The sequence below is a fragment of the Rhinatrema bivittatum genome, chromosome 7 (assembly GCF_901001135.1).
Source record: "Rhinatrema bivittatum chromosome 7, aRhiBiv1.1, whole genome shotgun sequence".
In the NCBI taxonomy this organism is placed as follows: Eukaryota; Metazoa; Chordata; class Amphibia; order Gymnophiona; family Rhinatrematidae; genus Rhinatrema; species Rhinatrema bivittatum.
The window spans coordinates 103,781,315-103,802,319 of NC_042621.1; the positions used below are offsets into that span (position 1 = coordinate 103,781,315).

At 45.3% G+C, this 21,005-nt stretch overlaps 1 protein-coding gene across 1 annotated transcript in view; it reads right to left on the reverse strand.

Moving 5' to 3' along the window:
- Positions 1-21,005, reverse strand: part of CTCF (CCCTC-binding factor) — a 380,312-nt gene that overhangs the window by 125,085 nt on the left and 234,222 nt on the right. The window contains 1 exon segment of the mRNA XM_029608851.1: positions 15,931-16,080. Coding sequence (XP_029464711.1) covers positions 15,931-16,080 — 150 coding nt within the window.

Here is a 21,005-nt window from a genome sequence, read left to right on the forward strand (position 1 = left end):
ACCAGCCTCCGACCGGAGGGCCATGAGTCAAGGGTATGGGCGGTTGGTTTATGCTCCCTCGCAGCCCGTCAAAACCCCGTAGCGGGGTTTGTCTGGGGTGCCAGCTGAGGTCTGGGTGCCTGCTGCTGTCTTGGGCAGGCCCTAGAGCTCACCCACTGGGACCGGTGCGAGAAGTGGGAGGGTAGTATTTCCTCTGGTGGTAGAAGGACCACCTCGGGCCCTGATGTGAGGACATCCTGGCCGAGGACAGTGGGTCCAACATACTGGCCGAGAGATGCTGCAGGGTCTCATGATGATCCTTTAGAACATAAGAACATAAGAAATTGCCATGCTGGGTCAGACTAAGGGTCCATCAAGTCCAGCATCCTGTTTCCAACAAAACCAGGCCACAAGAACCTGGCAAGTACTCAAACACCAAGATCATCCCATGCTACTGATGCCAGTAATAGCAGAGGCCAGTACACGGCAGGTCTACGAACTTCTCCTGTAACCTTCAGGTGGAGATCAGAGGCCTGAAGCCAGGCCATCCGGCAGGTACCAATTCCCATGGCCGCCACCCTCGCCGCCATCTCAAAATCATCATAGGTGGAGTATACCTCTTGCTTGCTGCATTCAAGACCCTACTGGATGACCGCTGAAATAGCATCCTGCTGCTGTTGGGGCAGGTGCTTGGTCAGGTCCTGGTTCTGCTTCCAGAGGTTTCGAGAATATTGCATCTTATAAAGCTGGTAGGAGGCGATATGGGTAATCAACATGGTACTCTGAAATACCTTCCAACCCAGGGCATCGAGTGTTGTGTGTTCCTGTCCCGGAGGGGTGGAGGTATGGGTGCAAAGCGCTCAGCCTTCATAAGGGCAGACTCCACCCAACTGACTGGTGTGGGAGTTGATGCTTCTCAAATCCCAAAGCCTGCTGGACCAAGTACATTGCATCGGCCTTCCTGTTCACTGGAGGAATGGAGATGGGGTGCTCCCAGATTCTAAGGAGCAACTCCTTGAAAATCTCATGGACGGGAACAGCTACCACCTCCTTCGGGGTATCCACAAACTGGAGAACCTCCAGCATCTTGTGTGTGGCGTCCTCCTCCGTAAGAAGTTGGAATGGGGTGGCATCAGCCATGGCCCGCACCAGCAAAGGTTAAGTCCTCAGGTAGGAACTGGCGCCATTCCTCTGGAGGAGTCTGGTCTGAGGAGAGGTCACTGGAGTCATTAGAAGAATACTCTGAGGCATTATCCCTCCACTGGTCGTAAGGGGCGCCATCATCACTAAGATCACACGGAGATGCCAGGGGAGGGGCCTTCCCAGGCCCAGCAACTTGGGCACTGAAGGCACCAAGGACCCCGAGGGACCCAGAACTGGACTAGACAACACTAGCTGTGGAACAGAGGGTCTCAACGGCACTTTCAGCCTCAAAAGCACTTCCTCCTCAGAGGACCCCGCAATGGGGATGGCATTGGTAAGAGGTGGCACCGTTGGGGCATCAATGGCACCCTGAACACAGTCATCACCTGCATAGGGAAAACGCAGAGAAGAATGTAGAGACGTTCAGCAGTGGTACCAACAAAGCAGGCATTTGGCATTGGAGGAGACACTAGTGGGGCTGGCGGCTCAATAACCTGTAAGGCTCAAACAACTGCCAATTGCACCCTGAGTTTCAGCTCCTCCTCAAAGGCTACCGATGACAGGATGGCCTGAGGAGTCGGCGGCATAGCCAGATCTCCCTTGGAGCCCCAAGAAAGATTGTCACCCGGTACCGGAATAAGTGGAGAATGCCTCAGACCACCGGCATCAACAGAGGGTGTTACTTCCTCGCCGAAGGGTCGCTTCCGGGGCACCAAGCAGAAGCCGGTGCCAACTCGAGTCCAGCACCATGCGAGGACAGAGACCGGTGGCAATGTTTACGGGGTATCCCACAGTGCTCATCCCTCTTTCCCCAGCATCAAGGAAGCAGGAGACGATCCAGAGGTCCTTAAGCGAGAGGAGACCGATGGCCGATCTCCAGCACCCCTCTCCACTGGACGACCCAGTGGAGGGGGTGGACACTGAGGGATTGGTGTCTATCGGTTCCCCCCCGGCCCTTCGGTTTCAATGCCCCCGATGCCAGTCTCGAGGGTTCGGATTTCCTGGAGTCGAACTACTTCTCCATCTTGTCCAGGAGAGCACACCTGCCCTTGGGGATCATCTGGTCGCAAAAACGACAAACATTGTGCACTGCCCCCAGGCAGAGGATACACACCTCGTGCAGATCCATGAAGGACATAGTCCAAGTGCACTGGGGGCACCGATGAAAACCTGATGTCATGACAAAAACAGCTGGTGAGTGGTGGATGACTAGCGGATGCTGAAGGATACCGCTACTGGGAACCGCCCACACAGAAGGCAAAAATCTTACTGTACCGCAGACTAAATTAAAGCCGAGAAGAATAGAGCAGGACCTAGCATAGGAAAAATGTTTTCCTAAAGAAAAAGAGCACGAGCCCTACAACTGCGAGACAATAGCGCCGTGGAAAAGAAGAGACTGAAGAGGGACCCCAAGTGGACATGTGGATAGTGGCATGCCGGGCTCCATCCGAAGATGTCACCCATATGGGAGGACTAACATCCTGCTTGTTTTAGGAGAAAGGCAGTTTATTCCCAAGGTTTAGGTTTGCTGAAAGCAAACAATTAAGTGTTCAAATACCATAGTTACATTAAAGTTAATGGAGAGAAATTTCAGAGGTTGTGTGTTTGGGTCACAAGTCATAAAAACATAGAAACGTGACAGCAGAAAAAGATTATACCAACTATTCAGCTTTATGATCCCTACCACACCCTCAGAGATCCTCTATGCTTATCCCATGCTTTATTGAATTCAGATTCTGTCCTCATCTTTTCTAACTTCACAGGGGAAACTGTTCCATACAAAAAAAAAAGAAAAGAATTCACCTGGAACTAAGAAGGGAAGGGCCACGTGAGATCCCCGATTGGGAGACACGCCCCCCTGACGTCACTGATGACAGCGCCGGACCGTTAAATGGCGCAAGACCACCAGGCGTCGCGCACCAAAGGGGCACCCCCCTTTGTGCACCCCTTCGTGCAATCCGTAGTGCTAACATTCATATTAACATGTTTGTAACCTGCCTATGTTTGTAAACCGTTATGATGGCTTTATAATGAAGCCGAATGACTGTATATAAAACCTGATAAATAAATAAATCCATCATAATTCTCTGTAAAGAAATATTTCCTTAGATTACTCCTTTCACCTTCATCCCTAGAACCTCCTCTCCTTTAAAAGAGGACCACCTCCTCTGCCTGGAGAGATTCTGTTTCTATCATATCTCCTCTATCACTCCTTTCTTCTAGAGTATATATGTTTAAATCTTTAAATCTGTTTATGTGCTTTAGAACAAAGACCACGGACCATTTTAGTGGCCTCCTTCTGGACAGACTCAAACCAGTTTATATCCTTTTGAAGGTGCATCTCCAGAATTGTATTCCACATGAGGTCTCACCAGTGAGAATTTCATCTCCTTTCTTCTGCTGACCATTCCTCTCCCTATACACCAAAGCATTTTTCTGGCTTTACTGTCACTTTATTCACCTGTCTAGTCATCTTGAGATCAGATGTGATCACCCAAGATCCCACTTTTTCGAGCTTAGAAGAATTTCACCCCCTATACCATACCACTCTTTTAGGTTTTTGCAGATCAAATGCATAACTTTTTTTTTTATTTTTTAAGAATTAAATCTTAGCTGCCAAACTCTAAACCAGGGGTGGGCAAGTCCAGTCCTCGAGGGCTGCAAACCACTCGGGTTTTCAGGATACCCCTAATGAATATGCATGAAATAGATTTGCATACAACTGAGGCAGTGTGTATGCAGGTCTCTCTCATGCATATTCATTAAGGATATCCTGAAAACCCGAGTGGTTTGCAGCCCTCGAGGACCGGAATTGCCCAGCCCTGCTCTAAACCATTCTTCAGGCTTCGTTAGATCCCTCCTATCTTCCAGACCTGATTGGCTGTCTACCCTGTTGCAGATTTTGGTATTTACTTTATATAAAAACAAACAAAAAAACCCCAAAACTTTTCAGACAATCCTTCAATGATTTCGCTTATAAAAATACTAGCCGTTAAACCCATAACAACGGGCTACATTAACTTTTTTTTCAGTCCATTTCCTTCCCCCTCATTCTCCCTCCCACCTCCCCTCCCCATTCTCCCTCTCACCTCCCTCCTCTAGTCTCCCTCCCTCTCACTTTCCCCCTCACCCCACTCTCTCCCCCCTCTAGTCTCCCCTCCCTCTCCCCTCAGTCACTCCCTTGTGTTTTTTTCCCTGTACTTGCTGTTCATGTGCGCTTCTCGGGGGACGGGCTGGGGGTTTGCAAATGACATTGTGTATTGCTCGGGGCTTACCTCAGATGACAGGATTGGTGAAGTGGCAGGAACTATGCTGCAGAGTGTGTGTGTGTGCGCGTGTGCGAGCTGTGCCGTCTTTCTCTGCTGTTCTCACTTGTTGGAAGGATCTCTGTGCCTTGCAGAGTCAAATTTCTGCCGTGCATGAGCCAGCCATCCTAGCTCCCTCTCCCCTTCCCCAGCGTCGGAGGGGAAAGATCTCTGTTCCTTGCAGAGTCAAATTTCTGCCGTGCATGAGCCGGCCATCCTAGCTCCCTCTCCCCTTCCCCAGCGTCAGAGGGGAAGGATCTCTGTGCCTTGCAGACTCAGCTTTCTTCAGTGCATGCGCCGGCCGTCCCAGCTTCCTCCCCCCTTCCCCACATCGGAAGGACGATCACTCTGCATTAGGGCGTCAAATCAGCACTTTCATCGGAAGGGAGCCCAGACCATCCGCACATACGCAGCCCGTCGGTCCCAGCCGCTCTCTACTGCGCATTTGCGGCACGTCGGTCCGGGCTCCCTTATAGGTATGATTGAAAAGGACCGGTCCAAAGACCAATGCCTGCATCGCACCACTAGTAACACCCCTCTTCTCAGAATGAATTTAATTTACTACTACCTTTTGTCGACTCAGTTTCTAACCCAGTCTGTCACTTAGAGTCACTAAGGATATCAAAATTTACTGGCCAACTAAAAACTATGTACAAGTGAAAATCACTTTTTCTGATGGAGTAAACAACTTATCTTATTGGCGGCAAATTGTTCTGTATTTCCTGATTCCTTCAGATTAGCATATGTTTATGCTGTCTCCATGCATGCATGTTCATTGGAATAAAAAGGAGTTCTTTCCAAAGCTATCTTGGGAGTGGTTGTAGCTTTTTACCCCAAGCAAGGGAGCTGAAAAGGGGACCTAGGAATTCTAATTAAGCATTGGAATTTCCCACTTCTTTGAGCTGACTTCACTATTACTGATTGATGAGGTAGTTATACTACTCTGTAACCTGAAGACTTATGTACTCTATATACTGGAGATCTTATATCCTTGGCAGGAAATCAGGTTCTCCCATATTCTTGTTTGTAATTCTTGCAGAATACCATGGATTGGAATAGTTCAGATAGGGTCTCTAGAATAGGACTTCCCAAACCTGTCCTGGAGATCCCACAGCCAGTCGGGTTTGCAGGATACCTACAATGAACAAAAATGAGCTAAATTTGTGTATACTGAATCTCCGTGATATGCAAATTTCTTATGTATATTTATTGTGGATATCCTGAAAACCTGACTGGCTGTGGGGATCCTAGTATAGATTTGGGAAGCCCTGTTCTAGAATTTGGAGAAGGCCGAAGACTTTCATGTAAGAATCCTTGTCCTTACAAACACTGACTGAGTGCTGTACCTAGCATGACCAACTGGCTAAACTCTATGCAAGTCAATGTCTGAGACTAGAATCACCTCGTAAGGGATCTGCTGGACTGCCTGCTCAATCCGGGTAAAGTGGGACTCCTTCCTGTGGTAGCAAATCTCATATTTTGGAAAGGAGAGTACCCTCCTTATCCTTAGTAACCAGGGGGTAAAAGAAGAAGTCTTTGCCAACTCTGTCACTTAGTCCAAAGGCTGACATGATCTTTGGCCAATGTTGGAGGTGAACTTCCTCTTCAGATAGGATAGAATCTACTTGTATATCCTCTAGATTTTGTAAAATCTGCACTGGGGGGGGGGGGGGGATGTGCAACAATTAGAAATCAAGGAAACCATAGAATAAACAGGATCTGGTGTATCTAGATGAAGGCCTTGCTCCAATAATATTGATAGTGCCATTGTTCTAGAGATTCGTGTGAGTAAGTGTATTATAAGCTCCTCCTATCCCCAATCTTCCTCTCCACTCGGGTGTCACTGTTAAGTTAGTGAACAGTTGCATCAACAGCAACGTGGCCCGATGCATCGATGGAGCAGTCTGTTCTAATGCTCAGAGCATTACTGACATCTAAGTTTGATGCACTGTGTGCTCCAGGGCTCAGTGCAATGAGGACTTATGCATCAAGGTTTTGTGTGTCAACTATGCCCTATGCTTCTATAACACCGGGGGCCCAATGTCAACAGCACTGGGACTCAAAGTGCCAAAGGAAGGTGCAGCTGCTCCAATTGATACTTTTTAGATACCAGGTGTACCACTGGCTCTGTAGAGCATTTCTTTTCCATTGTGCCCCGTTTTTGCTTGCTTGACCCTGAAGATTTGGTCTGTTCCAAGCAGGGAGACCCCTGAGGAGTTCCTGCTCAATTCTACACCTAGGGAGCATGAAGAGGCCTTGCTCCAGGAGGAGAATTGACTGTGGCTCTTCAGTCTTAAGCAGCTCCTCCATTTTTCAGGCAGCAGATTTCTGTGACTGCAGAGACATGCAGCCATAATGATAGTTTGCCATGGTCCAGTCCACAGCAGTGGTGACAAAGGTCATGTCTATCCAACTATAACAGACATCTTTCTACCACATATACAACTTTGAAACCACTTACTGTGGGCTTCTTGGATCCAGACAGTCTGTGAAGAAATATATTTATTTAGCAGCACTGAAAAGTGCTGTTTAGGAGGCTGTCGATGCAGTGAGGCAACTAAATAGTTGACAAAAGTATTAAAGATATGTTAAACAGAAAAAATGTTTGAGAGATAGGGTACACATTTGTGCTGAAGCTTGGATGAAAAAAGACAAAACAGGCTCACAAGGCAATGCCAGCACATGTTCAATATAGCAAAAGCTCTATAAGCTTAGATAGAGATCTGCTCGGTGCTGTTGGATGAAGTCACCCACATTTCATGGCTAATTCAGTCCTGCTTGCTGATGGAAAATCAAAATGAGAATTATTTTTTTTTTTGTTAAAAGATGGAGACAAAAAATGACTGTGCTGGGGCAGCTTTGTACAGTCCCAACAGAGAAAACTATCTGCAGACTAACTCAGCAAACAGAAGAAAAAAGTGCCAAAACTATAACTAGTGAAACTAGGGGATTTTACTGCCAAAGCCTGAAGATAGTCCAGCCTTGATGGAAAAATGCAGTGGGGTCACTAACAAATGCACCTGATAAAACCATGGACAGCAAAAGGGAATAATGGTTAGTTTTGTACTCTTGTATATTGTGCATACTCTGAATGTTTTAATTTTTGTAAACCACCCTGATCTAAATTTATGAAGGACGGTATATAAACTAAGAGCTCTTGGAGAGGTCACGTGATGTGCTAGCTAGGAAGTCGCATTACTTCCTAGCTCCCTGCCCGCCTCACATACCGCGTGTAATTTGAACGCGAAAACGTCTCAGCCCCCGATCCAGACTTCACAGCGGGGCAGAGCATATGTCCACGGTTTGGGCCCAGAGCAGAACACCGCTGCCAACACCGATTAAAGGGGGGAAAAAAGATAAAGAAATGCCGCGAGTCCCCGAAGCTAAGATGACACCCGCATCGGGATTGTGAGTCCCCTCCTCCTCCCCCGATGTCGCTCACCCTTGCAGACATAAAAGACGCAGTCCGAGAGGCTATAGATGAAAAATGGGCTCTCATAACAGCTCAACTGGGGGAGGTCAGGGACTCTCTGGCTACCTTACCGCCACGGTTAGAAATGGTGGAAACGAGGGTCTCGGCTCTGGAGGACGCCGCCAGTGTGAACGGCCCTTAAGATGGCGGCTCGAGATTCAGCCCTGCGGACACTTCAGGCCAAGGTGGAAGATCTGGAGAATAGGGCTCGCCGGGACAATTTGAGATTTTTAGGTTTCCCTGAGCACATAGAGGAGCATTCTCTGTGCTCCCTACTTGAGACCTGGCTCCCAGAAGTTGTGGGGCTACCGCATCTGCAGGGTAAACTTATGGTGGAGTGAGCACACAGGCTTGGGGGGGGGGGGGGGGGACCCCCGAATTCGCAGTGCCCCAGGCTTGTAATAGCCAAAATACTCAACTTAGCACATAAGTCAGAAATATGGAGGGCTTCCAGATCCCGATTGGAGCTTCTTTACCAGAATCATCGTATCAATCTTTCAGGATTTTTCCTCCGCGGTGTCTGAGGCACGACGGGGATTCTCCCCTATTTGTTCAGCTCTGCACAACCGCGGAATAAAGTTTGCCTTGATGTATCCGGCAAGATTAAGGGTTTGGCAAGCTGACAAAATTCATAATTTTGACTCCGTGGACCTGGCAAAGGGCTTTCTGGACACTATCACTCCCTGAGATGGAACATTATACTTAGATTACATGAGCTCCGAGGCTTGGTTACGCAAGGCCGGTACGGTTTGTTTTTTTTTTTTACACTTCCCCCAACACTTGGCCCTCCGAAGGACAGTGTTTACTAAGCCTTCCTAGTATTCATCCTGGTTCAGCTGTGACAACTTTATAAATCTGATGCCAGGAGATTCCCTTGTCTACAATGGCTTTACTCCTTCAGGCCTTCTTACTGGACCCTTTGTTATTGGTGAACTAGATTTCTTGTCAGCCCACCACGTCATTGAGTTTGGCGGTAACACTTCGGGAATCATAGCAGTTATAGTTCTACACCTCGCAGACAGCTGTATTGAGGGCCGCATTTCTTCTTGATGAGTGGCAACCGCTGTACTGGACGTTTGACTGGGTCTAGTGTCTTTCGAAGATCTCTGGCGCATTCGTTGGAAATGGGAGGCAGCCCCCGACGATGGCGACACACTGGATAGTGGTGGACATGTGGACTATATTGATTCCAGCATGACTTATGTTATACACCTGACTGCGATCCTGCCTTTGGGGGGAGGGGATTTATTCTGTGTGCTTAGAGCTGACGAGGGAGGAGACTGGGACTTCCACATGGAGTCTCAGTCCTATTGTGTCACCTGAATTAAGGGGCGAAAGGGAGGGGGGGCCATGGACACATCTAAACGTGATCTCTGCACATCCCTGGTGGAAGTCATGGGGAGAGGAGTGTTGTGGGAACTGTGGGAACCTGTAATAGGTGATGGGGGGTGGGGTGATAAGGAGGGGGAGAATGGGGAGGTGGGCAGGGTGGGAGGGCGTGGGAGGTGGGGATTGTACAAAGGCAATGGGTGAGTGTGGTTTCCAGGATTCTCTCTCTGTTCAATACTGAACTTTTCACGGAGCTGAAGATGTTGGGGGGGCCTCAGCTGGGAGGGCCCACGCCAGCACCCTTTATTTGACAATCACGCAATTCATATCCTTTTTCATGTTGTATTCTGAATAGTCACACAAGATTTGTATCTTGGAATGTGTGTGGGATACATTCTCCCATTAAACGTTCTAAAATTCTCTCTCTGCTGAAGAAAAAATCAGCCCTTGTGGCCCATTTACAGGAGACCCATCTCTCAGTGGCAGAACATACCAAACTGCGTCGTGACTGGGTAGGGGAGGTGCGTTGTGCCTCAGCTTCCTCGAAGTCAGCGGGAGTGGCTATTCTCATACATAAAACTCTTCCTGTAAACATTCTTACTGAAATAGTGGACCCGCAGGGTAGATATCTCATTTTGGTTACTGAACTCTATGGCAAAACTGTTGTTCTGTGCAATATTTATGCCCCTAACATTTATAACCCAAGTTTTTTTCAGGGAAATTTACTCTCACTTAATCCCTTATCTCAATGACACCTTGATATTGGGAGGGGACTAACACTATTCGGGATGCTTCTTTAGATGCTTCTTCATCACGGGGGAGGGAACGGGGGCAAGGGAAGGGGCCCCATTTTTTGGAAAAGGCGCTTCACTTGTCGGATGTATGGCTCCTATTACATCCCATGGATCGTGATTTTACACATGTTTCCAGCGCACATGCTACTCTTTCCAGATTGGACTATTTCCTTGTTAGTAGTCATGCCTTTCCATACGTCCAAGACGTGGGAATTGATAATGTTATCGTATCAGACCATGCGCCTATTTGGATAGATTTCCAATTTTCTGGTTGTCAGTCCGCAGCTAAGATATGGAGATACCCTTACTTTTTGATCTCTGACCTAAAGTTGAGAGTACCTTAGAACTAAATGGACAGACTTCATGTCCTTCCATCAAGCTCAGATGTCCCAACCATCCCTCCTTTGGTACACTGCGAAGGCTGTCTTGAGGGGGTATATAATATCCTATGTATCACACCGGAGACGGATGTTGGATAAACGCATCTTGGCCCTGAATGACCAATTGTGCAAAGCTCGGCTGCGCTTCGTCACACATGAGAGCAATGCGGCAAGGAATGACTATCGCTCACTGCAAACGGCCCTTAACTCGCTTATACATCAACAAGCAAAAAAAAAGCTATATTTATTATCAATACCATTTATACCAATATAGTAACAAAATGGGTCGGATGATGGCCAATTTGATTCGATCCGCTAGAAAGAACAGATATATTCCAGCGTTGAAAACTGCACGACATGCAGTTGTCAAAGATACACCATCCATTTTAAAAGAGTTTTGCGACTTTTATTCTAACCTGTATACTTCTGCAGGGAGGAATGAGGAAGCGAGAGCGACATTCCTTGCTGATCTATCCCTCACTTGTTTGTCCCCTGTACACCGGGAAGCCCTTAATCAGCTTATTACGGAATCTGAGGTCCGTCTGGCAATTGGTCAATTAAAACAGTTTAAGGCACCGGGACCTGATGGTTACACAGCTGTGTTTAAGCATCTGGTAGATCTGGTTTTGGGGCCCTTGGCGGCGAGATTTTCCAAATTAATAACGCGGGGTCACTTCCCCCCCCCCATGAAAATTTGGCCTTACTCACACTTATCCCTAAGATGGGCAAGGACACTCTCCTCCCTGAGTCTTATCGCCCGATATCACTGCTAAATTTAGATCATAAATTTTTGGCAAAAATATTAGCAGACCGTCTAGCGCCTATTTTGCCCACTCTTGTAGGTGATCACCAGGTGGGATTTGTCCGGCAACAGTACACCCTAGCCAATATACGTCGGATGCTGACGGCCATGACAATGTGCAGACAGATGGATACCCCATACTTGGTTATTAGCTTTGATGCCAAAAAGGCATTTGACCGAGTTGAGTGGAGGTACTTATTCCATATATTGGAGCACATGGGGTTTGACAGGTTTTTCCTTCAGGCGGTGAAACTACTATATACTGACCCACGGGCAGCCATTCTTGCGAATGGAGCAATATCTGACTCCTTCGCGGTGACTAGGGGCACGCGACAAGGGTGCCCGTTATCCCCCTATTGTTTATTTTGCACTTAGAACCCCTCTTGTTGGCTATACATCAACACGCCGGAATTCGGGGAGTACGATTTGGGTCGCGGATATTTAAGGGAGTGGCATTTGCAGATGATTTACTAGTCTTCATTACGAACCCTCACACCTCCCTGCCTAATTTACTGCGGTTAATGAAGAACTTTGGTGACATTTCTGGTTTTCGGTTAAACGAGTTTAAATCCGCAGTTTTAGCTTACCCGTCTACCCTGAAATTGACCTGGCCAGGTACTTTTCCGTTAACGTGGGCCATCGGTCCTCTTTGTTATCTGGGGGTATATCTCCCGTCAAACCCCGAACTAGTATATCCAGCGAATATCCCCCGCCTCTTAAACAATACCATAGCTACCCTGACGAATTGGAGTACTCTACCCCTCTCCTTGATTGGCCGGATAAACTTATTCAAAATGACCATTTTACCCAAATGGCTTTTATGTGCTTCAACATTTGCCGGTCCTTTTAAGGAAAGGGGATATTAACAGGCTTGACAGTGTGCTTAGACGTTTTATTTGGAAAGGTGGGAAATCCTGTATATCTCTCACCCGGTTGAAAGCCCAGTGGGGTCGGGGCGGCCTGGGGGTCCCGGATCTGGCTGCCTATAATTTGGCTTGTAACCTACGCATTGCCCGGGATTGGCTAACGGATACTTCGGTTTATACCCAGTTATATTCCGATGAAGCCTTAATGGCCCCAGTCTATGTATTACAGTCTGACTCACAGCATCTTCCATCTTTTCTCAAGTGCACTGCCCTAGTGCGGCCTCTTCGCCAGACCTGGAGGAAGGTGACGCGATTCCTAATGATACCTAATTTATGCGCCTACTTTCTCCCAGTATCGGGAAATGCTGAATTTACCCCGGGTACACAATCCTCTAGTTTCCAGATTTGGGCATCCCAAGGTATTACTCGTTTGGGTCACACACTCACTCGGGAGGGGACGCTACTACCATTTAAAAAATTCCAGGCGGTGTACGGACTGGGAGTTACTCATACTTTCCCATATGCGGAGGGGGCAGCCCACCAGCACCGGGCACGTTTACAATCAATCACTGAAGAGAAAAGACAAAAAAAAAAAAAGGAAAAAAATCCACTTTGAAATCTGAAAAGAGAACGCTGAGAGGAAAACAGTGAGCAAGAGACCCACCCCCCTCTAACGTCATCCCGCCTAGTGTTGAGCTGGTAAACGGCGCCATTCCACCAGGCGTCGCATGCCGAAAGGGCGCGACAAAGGGGCACTCCCCTTTGTGCACCCCTTCGTGCAACCCATTGTGCCTCCTTTTCATTTTTAAACTTCTATGTTTCTTCCTCTTGTTTTATCTTTCTCCATGTTTTTCTTAGTTTTTATCCCTTTTTAACAATTTCCTTGTTATAAATGTTCAATGTATTAGGCAAAGGAAACATTTTGCCTGCATCTTCTGTTTTAATGTAAACCGGTATGATTTGTATATTATACAAGAATGTCGGTATATAAAAATTAAAAATAAATAAATAAATATCTCCAAATTGGGCACTATATTCGAACCCTTCTGGACATCAATAGAGCTCCCTCAGTGTTTCAAACACTGGATCAGTTGTTTCGCTTTGAGAAGACTAACTCCATCTCCTCCTAACCCTTTCCCTCAGCCTTTACCTATTCCCCTTGAACCCTTTTACTCTCTAGTACTTTTTAATTCAGCTCTGTTAAGTTACAACTACATGATAGTTCTGTTTTTTAAAAGATTCTAATTGTTTTATGTTCAAATATTTATATACTTACCTTTGTTAATAGTATAACGCTTATATAACTCTGTTAAATGTATAACGCTCCAGCGTAAGTTCCTGTTCACTGTACACCGATGTGATATCTTTGATGAGCGGCGGTATATAAAAATTTATAAATAAATAAATAAATAAATAAATCCCCATCTTTGTCAATTTATTATCAATTTTTAAGGAGACGCTCTGAGGGAGACATGTACTCTATCTTAGAATCTCGTTGAAATAAGGATGGGGGACTTTGTGGTCACTCAGAATATTTTAAAGGTTTGTTTTCGGCACATAACCAGGATATCAGTCAATATTTATTATAGGGAATTACAATTTAAATTTCTCAGCTGGGCCTATGTGTCGCCTCAAGTAGCCTTCCATTTAACTATAGCCCTGTCAGCAGGGTGCCCTAGGTGTGGACACCAGATGGGCACATTGTTCCATGCTTTTTGGTCCTGCCCCCCCTATTTTGCGCTTTTGGCGGAGCGTGGCAGACCTACTTGGCAGACTTATTGGGTATAGCCTTCCCCGCGACACCTTTATGGCTGCTGTTTGGGTGTATCTCCCCTATTCGGATTCGAGATCCTGGTTCCTGCATGTTTCTGCATAAAGCGTGTCTTGTCGGGAAAAAGATAATTCTCTCAGTTTGGCGTTCCTCCGAGAACCCATCTTTTTGGGCTTGGAGAAACAATCTACATGTCATGATGTCAATGGAATGCCTGGCCTCTCGACACGCACCATGTTATAGAAAGCGCTTTCTTAGTATTTGGCAGTCCTATCTTCAGTCACTCCCTCATTGCATATGTAGTCTTGTACTTAATGACTAATCCATTGGTCTTATGGAATGGATTGTATTGGATAGACTTATTACTTGTGGATTGTAACACACATACTTGCCTTTGTGGGTTTGGGGACGGGGGGGGGGGGGGGGGGGAGGGAAGGGCAGGGTATCTGATGTTGATGCTGTTTGTATTTTTGAATGTTAGGTTATGGGGAGGGTTCAGGAACCCACCCCTCCCCAGGTTTGTATTATTCATTGCTATTCAAACAATAAAAAACTGTTTAAACATAAACTAACAGAGCTCTAAGCAAAACGGATCTCCTATACATGAGCAGTGAAGACTTTAAAGGCCTTTACAGAAAGCTCTGGACATATCCTTTCAGTGCCAAGCACAGTCACATCATATCATCCACTTATGATTCAGTGAACTTGCTTGTTTTAGATGATTCAAGAAATAATAAAATATGGATTTTAATTACCATTTTAACTGTCAGCTGAATCTTTATTTATAAACATTTGATATTCTGCCTTTTCCTAAATTAGTCTCAAGATGGATCAATCCAAATTATAACTAACTATAATCATAACTGCAACACAGATTACAATCAAAATATGAAACATTAAACACAGACGTAGAGCATATAAGCTAAAATAAAATGTTAGTACTATTACTTAGTAGCCATAAGTCATTTGTGCAGCTATCTAAATTTGCAATGACTCAACCTGTAAAAATGGCCTCAGTACTCTAAATTCAGCCACTACATTTAACATTCCATTCTTCTCATGGTATCCATTGGCAAACACTGGCAAAAAGGGCTACTACAATGCCAGTGCATGAATTAGCAACTTACCTATTTCCTGTCTCTATTTGTAGTCATTTTAAAAGCTTTCTTTGCTTAGAATATTGTCTCTTCATGTGGCAAAATAAGCATCATGGTGATCCTTACCTTCCCCGATGAAAATCATTTTCCTTTACAAATGCCTACATACTATAAGGGCTATTCTGATATGGATAATATTCTGCAGAGTTCTACAGTACTTGGCAACTGAATACTTCCCTTTACATTGGCCAAGACTAAAGAGGATAATTGTGGTTCTAAAATAATGCTTGGACTGCAGGCTCCCCAGTCTCTCTCAAGGAATGGTAATATTGTAATATTCTGCAGTGTTAATAGTCAGAAAGCCAGTGCTTTGGGTAATGCTTAGTCCTACAAAAGACAGCATTCAGAATGTGCTAGAACTGAAATCTTGACTGGGGAGAGCAGCAGATCAGACCTGCAGGTGGAAACCTATCACAGCTCTACACTGCATCCTATTCCTAGACCACTATCAAATTCTCCAAGCACTGGATAAACTAAAAGCCTATCCAGGTTCAGACAAAATAACTAAAATATAAGTGTGAGCCAGCAGTAAACGAAAAAATTAAAAAGAAAAAAAAAACAGTCAGGAAGTGTGCTGCTCTCCTCCTACCATCTGAGGGAGAAGGGAGAGGTGTAAGAAACTCAGTGAAAAAGGATAAAGGTAGAGACGAACTAGGATCAAGATATGGACAGTAGGTTACAAATCTGATAGCCTGTCCTGGGAACTAAATTAACTAGTTATGACTCTGGTTATCTGTAAATATAAACTATACTTTATCTTATAGTTTCACCACTGTACTGACCCTACAAATGTATTGCAATTTGATTTAATTTTATATAATTTTTTTTAAACTGTTGCGTGCATTTTTTAAACTGTTAAAACAGCATTTTAAAAGTACTCCATAGAAGAGTGCTTGTAAAGTTGGAACCACCATGTAAATAAAAACACTTACCCAAATCACTCTTTCTTGCTATGACTGTGTCACAGTGAGGACAGTGAAACTTGGCCACATTCTCTGTGTGCTTCTGAAGAATGTGCATCTTCATGGTCCCACTCTGGGTAAAGCGAGCGTGGCAGATATAACATTCATATGGCTTCTCACCTGGAAATGTATGACAGATCACTACTCCAGCTACTGGATAACGTAAAACACTCACTTTTTCTACACAGTGTTCTAGACAGTGTTTCCCAACCTATTCAAGCCCAAGGCACACCTACATTAACAAAAATGTTGTAGGGAATACCAGCCTTCATGGAGAGAACACAGTCAAAAGCAGAGCTAGGGAAGCACTCAAAGTTCCACTAGTCTCTCTTCCAAATTTTAAAATGGAGAGAGAGGGCAGACACAGAAACTTAACTCAATGGGTCAGTTCCTTCTATTTACAAGTGCGGAAGAAGGGAGAAGTTAGTGTAATGCAGGCAGCCAGCTCATTGATTACTTTGGCTGCTGCAAGTGGCTGCCAGAGCTCTTCTATTCAGAATGAGTCACATCAAGTGCTCAGTGCACGTTCTCCTTGTCTCACTCCTGAGGGTAACAGAGGCTGGAAGACTCAAAGGAGGAAGATCAGGAAGGGGAAGATGAAAAGTTGCTGTATGCACCAAACAAAGCAGAACCTGGCTATTTGTATGCTGCATGCTGCCCATTAATTGCAATACACCATGGCTCATGCTGTAGTTAGGAAGAGGCATGCATGATTACATATATTCACAGAAATGAGCTCCTACATGTTTAACAGCCATTGCTGGAGAATGGTTTCTGCGAGGCACTGAGAGCAGAGCCCAGGTGCTGGTCTGGATCTAAGCATTAGTGGTGACTTTTCTGTGGCACACCTGATCAGGTCTGAAGGCCCACTGTTTGGGAAACACTGTTCTAGTACTTGTATTGCTCCTAGGTTTTCATAGCTTTCCTAAACCAAAATAAGAATGATCCAAAAATGATTATCCACATAAGTTTGAGACTACATAAGATGACAACTGTTGTCCCAAAAGTTGACATATCAAGTAAATTCTATCGATTTTGCAAAGACTGATTCAATAAATAGCACTGTTCTGTATAACAAACCAGGTTATAATTACCTGGTGTACCTTAAAGTAAATCTTGAACAGAATTTATAACATAACTCAGATTCTGCAGAGCTAAATTACTTTAGTAAAAAAAGTACTAGGGGTCCATAGTGTATCAAGAGACACTACTGCACTTTAAACTTGATAGAACACACCTAAATAAACCAAAGGACCAGAAAGAAACTGATGGAGCACAACCCTCACCCCCACCACAAAAAAAAAAACCAAACAAAAAACCAACATTTCCCATACTAAAAGGAAAGAAGTAGAACCTTATAACTCTGACCCCTTGGACTGAAAACTATACAGAATCCATTCTGAACAAGGTATTGTGAATATCCTATACTTCTGCAATAAAAATAAATTCCACAACTCAAACTTCAAAATTTTTTCAAGTTTCTCTCATCCCATTTTTTTGTTTTACGGTAACATAGTAAATGATAGTAGAAAGATACCAACTGGTCCATTCAGACTGTTCAGTTACCCCCAAGACTTATAAGTATATTAAAAACGCAACATTTTTACTGGGTAAAATTCAGACAATGCTGCTTGATGTGCTTTGCTTTTCAACTTGGCCGTAGAAGCAGTCCTGTGCTTTTTCCCTTATGCCTGCATATCAGTACCCCAGATAGTAAAAGTCGGAGCCAGTGTTGGTTGTATTGAATTCCTGTCCCCCCACGCCATCAAAGTGGAGAGCAGTTGCATCAAAAACATCAAGGCTTATTGGTTAAGGGTAGTAACCACCATCGAACAGGTTACTCCCATGCACCCTTTTCTTCATTTATGTCCTTCAGCCTTTAGGGATCATTAGTGTTTATCCCATGCTCATTTGAATTCTTTGCCTGTTTGTGTTCACTGCCTCTGCTGGAAGGGCATTCCAGACATCCACCACCTTATCCGTGAAGAAATATTTCCTGACATTGGTCTTGAGTCGTACCCCCTAGAATTTCATTTTGACGCCCCTAATTCTACTATTTCCTTTCCAATGGAAAAGGGTCAAAGTACGTGCATCATCTTTGTATTTCACCCTCTTAGGTAGATTTAGCATGCAAAATCCCCTGTTCAGTTCACACCCCATATCCCTACATTCCCATGTCTAACTATAAAGCTTAGTAATGTAAATGGAGAAATTAGTTCTTAACTGATAACTTCCTTTCCTTGAGACCAGCCAGATCAGTCCAGACACATGGGTTATGCTTCCCAACCAGCAGGTGGAGACAGAGACTAACAGGTTTGCTGACATCACCCCTTATAGGATCCTATGCTGACCTCAGCCTTTCAGTTTTCTAATTAACAAGCTAAAATAAACATTTTTAATACACTAAACTTTCCCTTACCCTCCAAGCAATAACTAGTAGGCTTAAAAAGGGAGAAAAACAGAAAAAAAGAAATGGGATATACATAACCTGTATTCCTTGATAAAGTTTATACCTTAACAACCAGAGCATCGACTAGCGTCACAAGCAGTTATTCTGAAAAATAATCAAGAGAATAATGCACTTGGCAGAACAGGGAGGGTTCTGGGCTGGTCTGGCTGGACTTAAGAAAAGAAAATTATCAGATAAGAACTACATTTCTCCTTCCTCTTCATCCAGCCAAACCAGTCCAGAACATGAGATGTACTCAAACTATTCCTCTACTAGATAGGACACAGCCAAATGGGAGATTCAAGATTCACTCAGGTTCTTACATACAAGCTACCAAAGCAAAACTCTCTGGCTTAAGCCATCATGAAATACACCTTGGACAATGGAGACCACTTCGAGAGCAAGTTCCTCTGCAAAGATTTTATGTGTGCCCTTGACCAAGGCACTAAATCCAAGGCAACTGCCATGGAACTCAATACCTGAAGATAAATCCACATTGTGAATCTCCGAATCCTCAAACCATGCACTTAGTTCTACAACTTCCAGATCTTTGTGTCTGTCAACTGAACCTGGCCTTCCCTGGTGTCAAACCAAACCCTCCAGATACTCCAGGGATCAAGAGGAAAGCAATATTCTCTGGTTGAAATTGGAAAATCGGTCCAGATTCTCTAATAATTTCATCATTCTGGCCATCATTCATTCTCTTTCCTGTACCAGCCTTGGTCAGGATCACCAATTGTCCAGACACGGATGCACCAAAATACCTTCTCTGCACAGGGCTGCCACAATAACCATCACCTTGGAAAGAGATTTTGGAGCCGCTGCCAACCCAAAAGGGAGAGCCAGACACTAAATGTCCCCCCCAGCACTGCAAAGATATTTCTGATGCCCCCTCCCCCCCCCCCCAACCTTCATTTTTATTTTAATCGAGATATGCAGATGTGCCTGTCAGATCTAACTACGAGGGTAAGTCAGTAAGTAAGTCACAAACATACATGGGATTAATATTCATGAAATTTATTTAAATGCAAAAGATGAATTATTTACTGTGAAATATACAGAATATAGTCACAGTTTTTCTGGAAAAACCAACTACTTTTCAACGTAATTGGAGAAATTACTTACCTGATAATTTCGTTTTCCTTAATGTAGACAGATGGACTCAGAACCAATGGGTATAGTGTACTCGTCCTAGAAGTTGGAGACGGATCAGATTTCAATCTGACGTCAGCCCCTGTCCCCTGCAGGAAGTACAGATCCTCAGTATTCTTCCTTGCAAAGCATTGTGGATAAATGTTTGACTGACCAATTGGTTAATTTGATTAACTTGTATAACTTCGTAACTATATAAACTTTATAACTTGATTAACTGGATTAATTTGAACTGGTCGATTGAGTATAGCTGGAGACCGCCAGGGAGCTCAACCGGAAAGCGTCGACACCCAGCCGGGTGGAGACCTAGGTAAACTAAAGAGGCTTACCCTTGAATCATTTGCAATACCATGCGTGACGGCAGCCAAGGGCGGGCTGCTGAGTCCATCTGTCTACACTAAGGAAAACGAAATTATCAGGTAAGTAATTTCTCCATTTCCTAGCGTGTAGCAGATGGACTCAGAACCAATGGGATGTATAAAAGCTACTTCCGAACCGGGTGGGAGGCTGCCTGTGACCCACTCAGTATTGCCCTTGCAAATGCCGTGTCCTCCCGGGCCTGAACATCCAGACGGTAGAATCTGGAGAAGGTATAGATGCAGGACCATGTCGCCGCCCTGCAAATCTCGGCGGGTGACATCGTTCTTGTTTCTGCCCAGGATGCTGCCTGGGCTCTGGTCGAATGGGCCTTGATCTGTAGAGGCGGAGGTTTCCCTGCTCCTACGTAGGCCGCCTTCATGACTTCCTTGATCCATCGGGCTATGGTTGCCCGCGAGGCTGCTTCCCCTAGTCTTTTCCCGCTGTGAAGGACGAAAAGGTGGTCCGTCTTCCGTACGGGTTCTGACATTTCCAGGTATCTGGGAAAAGGATTCTGCCAACATTGAGGTGACGCAGACTACGGGCTTCTTCCGAATTCTTCAGGGCTCCCGCCGACGGGAGCGAGATGGTCTGCTTCAGATGGAAGTGGGAGACCACTTTGGGAAGGATTGACGGTACCGTGCGCAGCTGGATGGATCCCAGAGTGAACCTAAGAAAGGGTTCACGGCAAGACAGCGCTTGTAGTTCAGATATGCGTCGCGCTGAACAAACTGCCAGTAGGAAGACAATCTTCAGGGTCAGCTGATGGGTGATAGCCCTCGAAGAGGTCTGAAGGTAGTTCCCGATAGGAAGTCCAAGACGAGGTTGAGATTCCACAGAGGTACCGGCCACTTCAGGGGTGGACGAATGTGTTTGACTCCTTTCAGGAAACGTGACACATCCGGGTGAGAGGCTAGGCTATCGCTCTCGCCCCTGAGGCCGAAGCATGCCAGTGCTGCCACCTGTACCTTGATGGAGTTGAGGGACAGCCCTTTTTGGAGTCCGCTCTGTAGGAACTCCAGCATCACGGGAACTTTAAGTGAACATGTCTTGATGTCGTGATCTTCGCACCAGGCTTCAAATATTC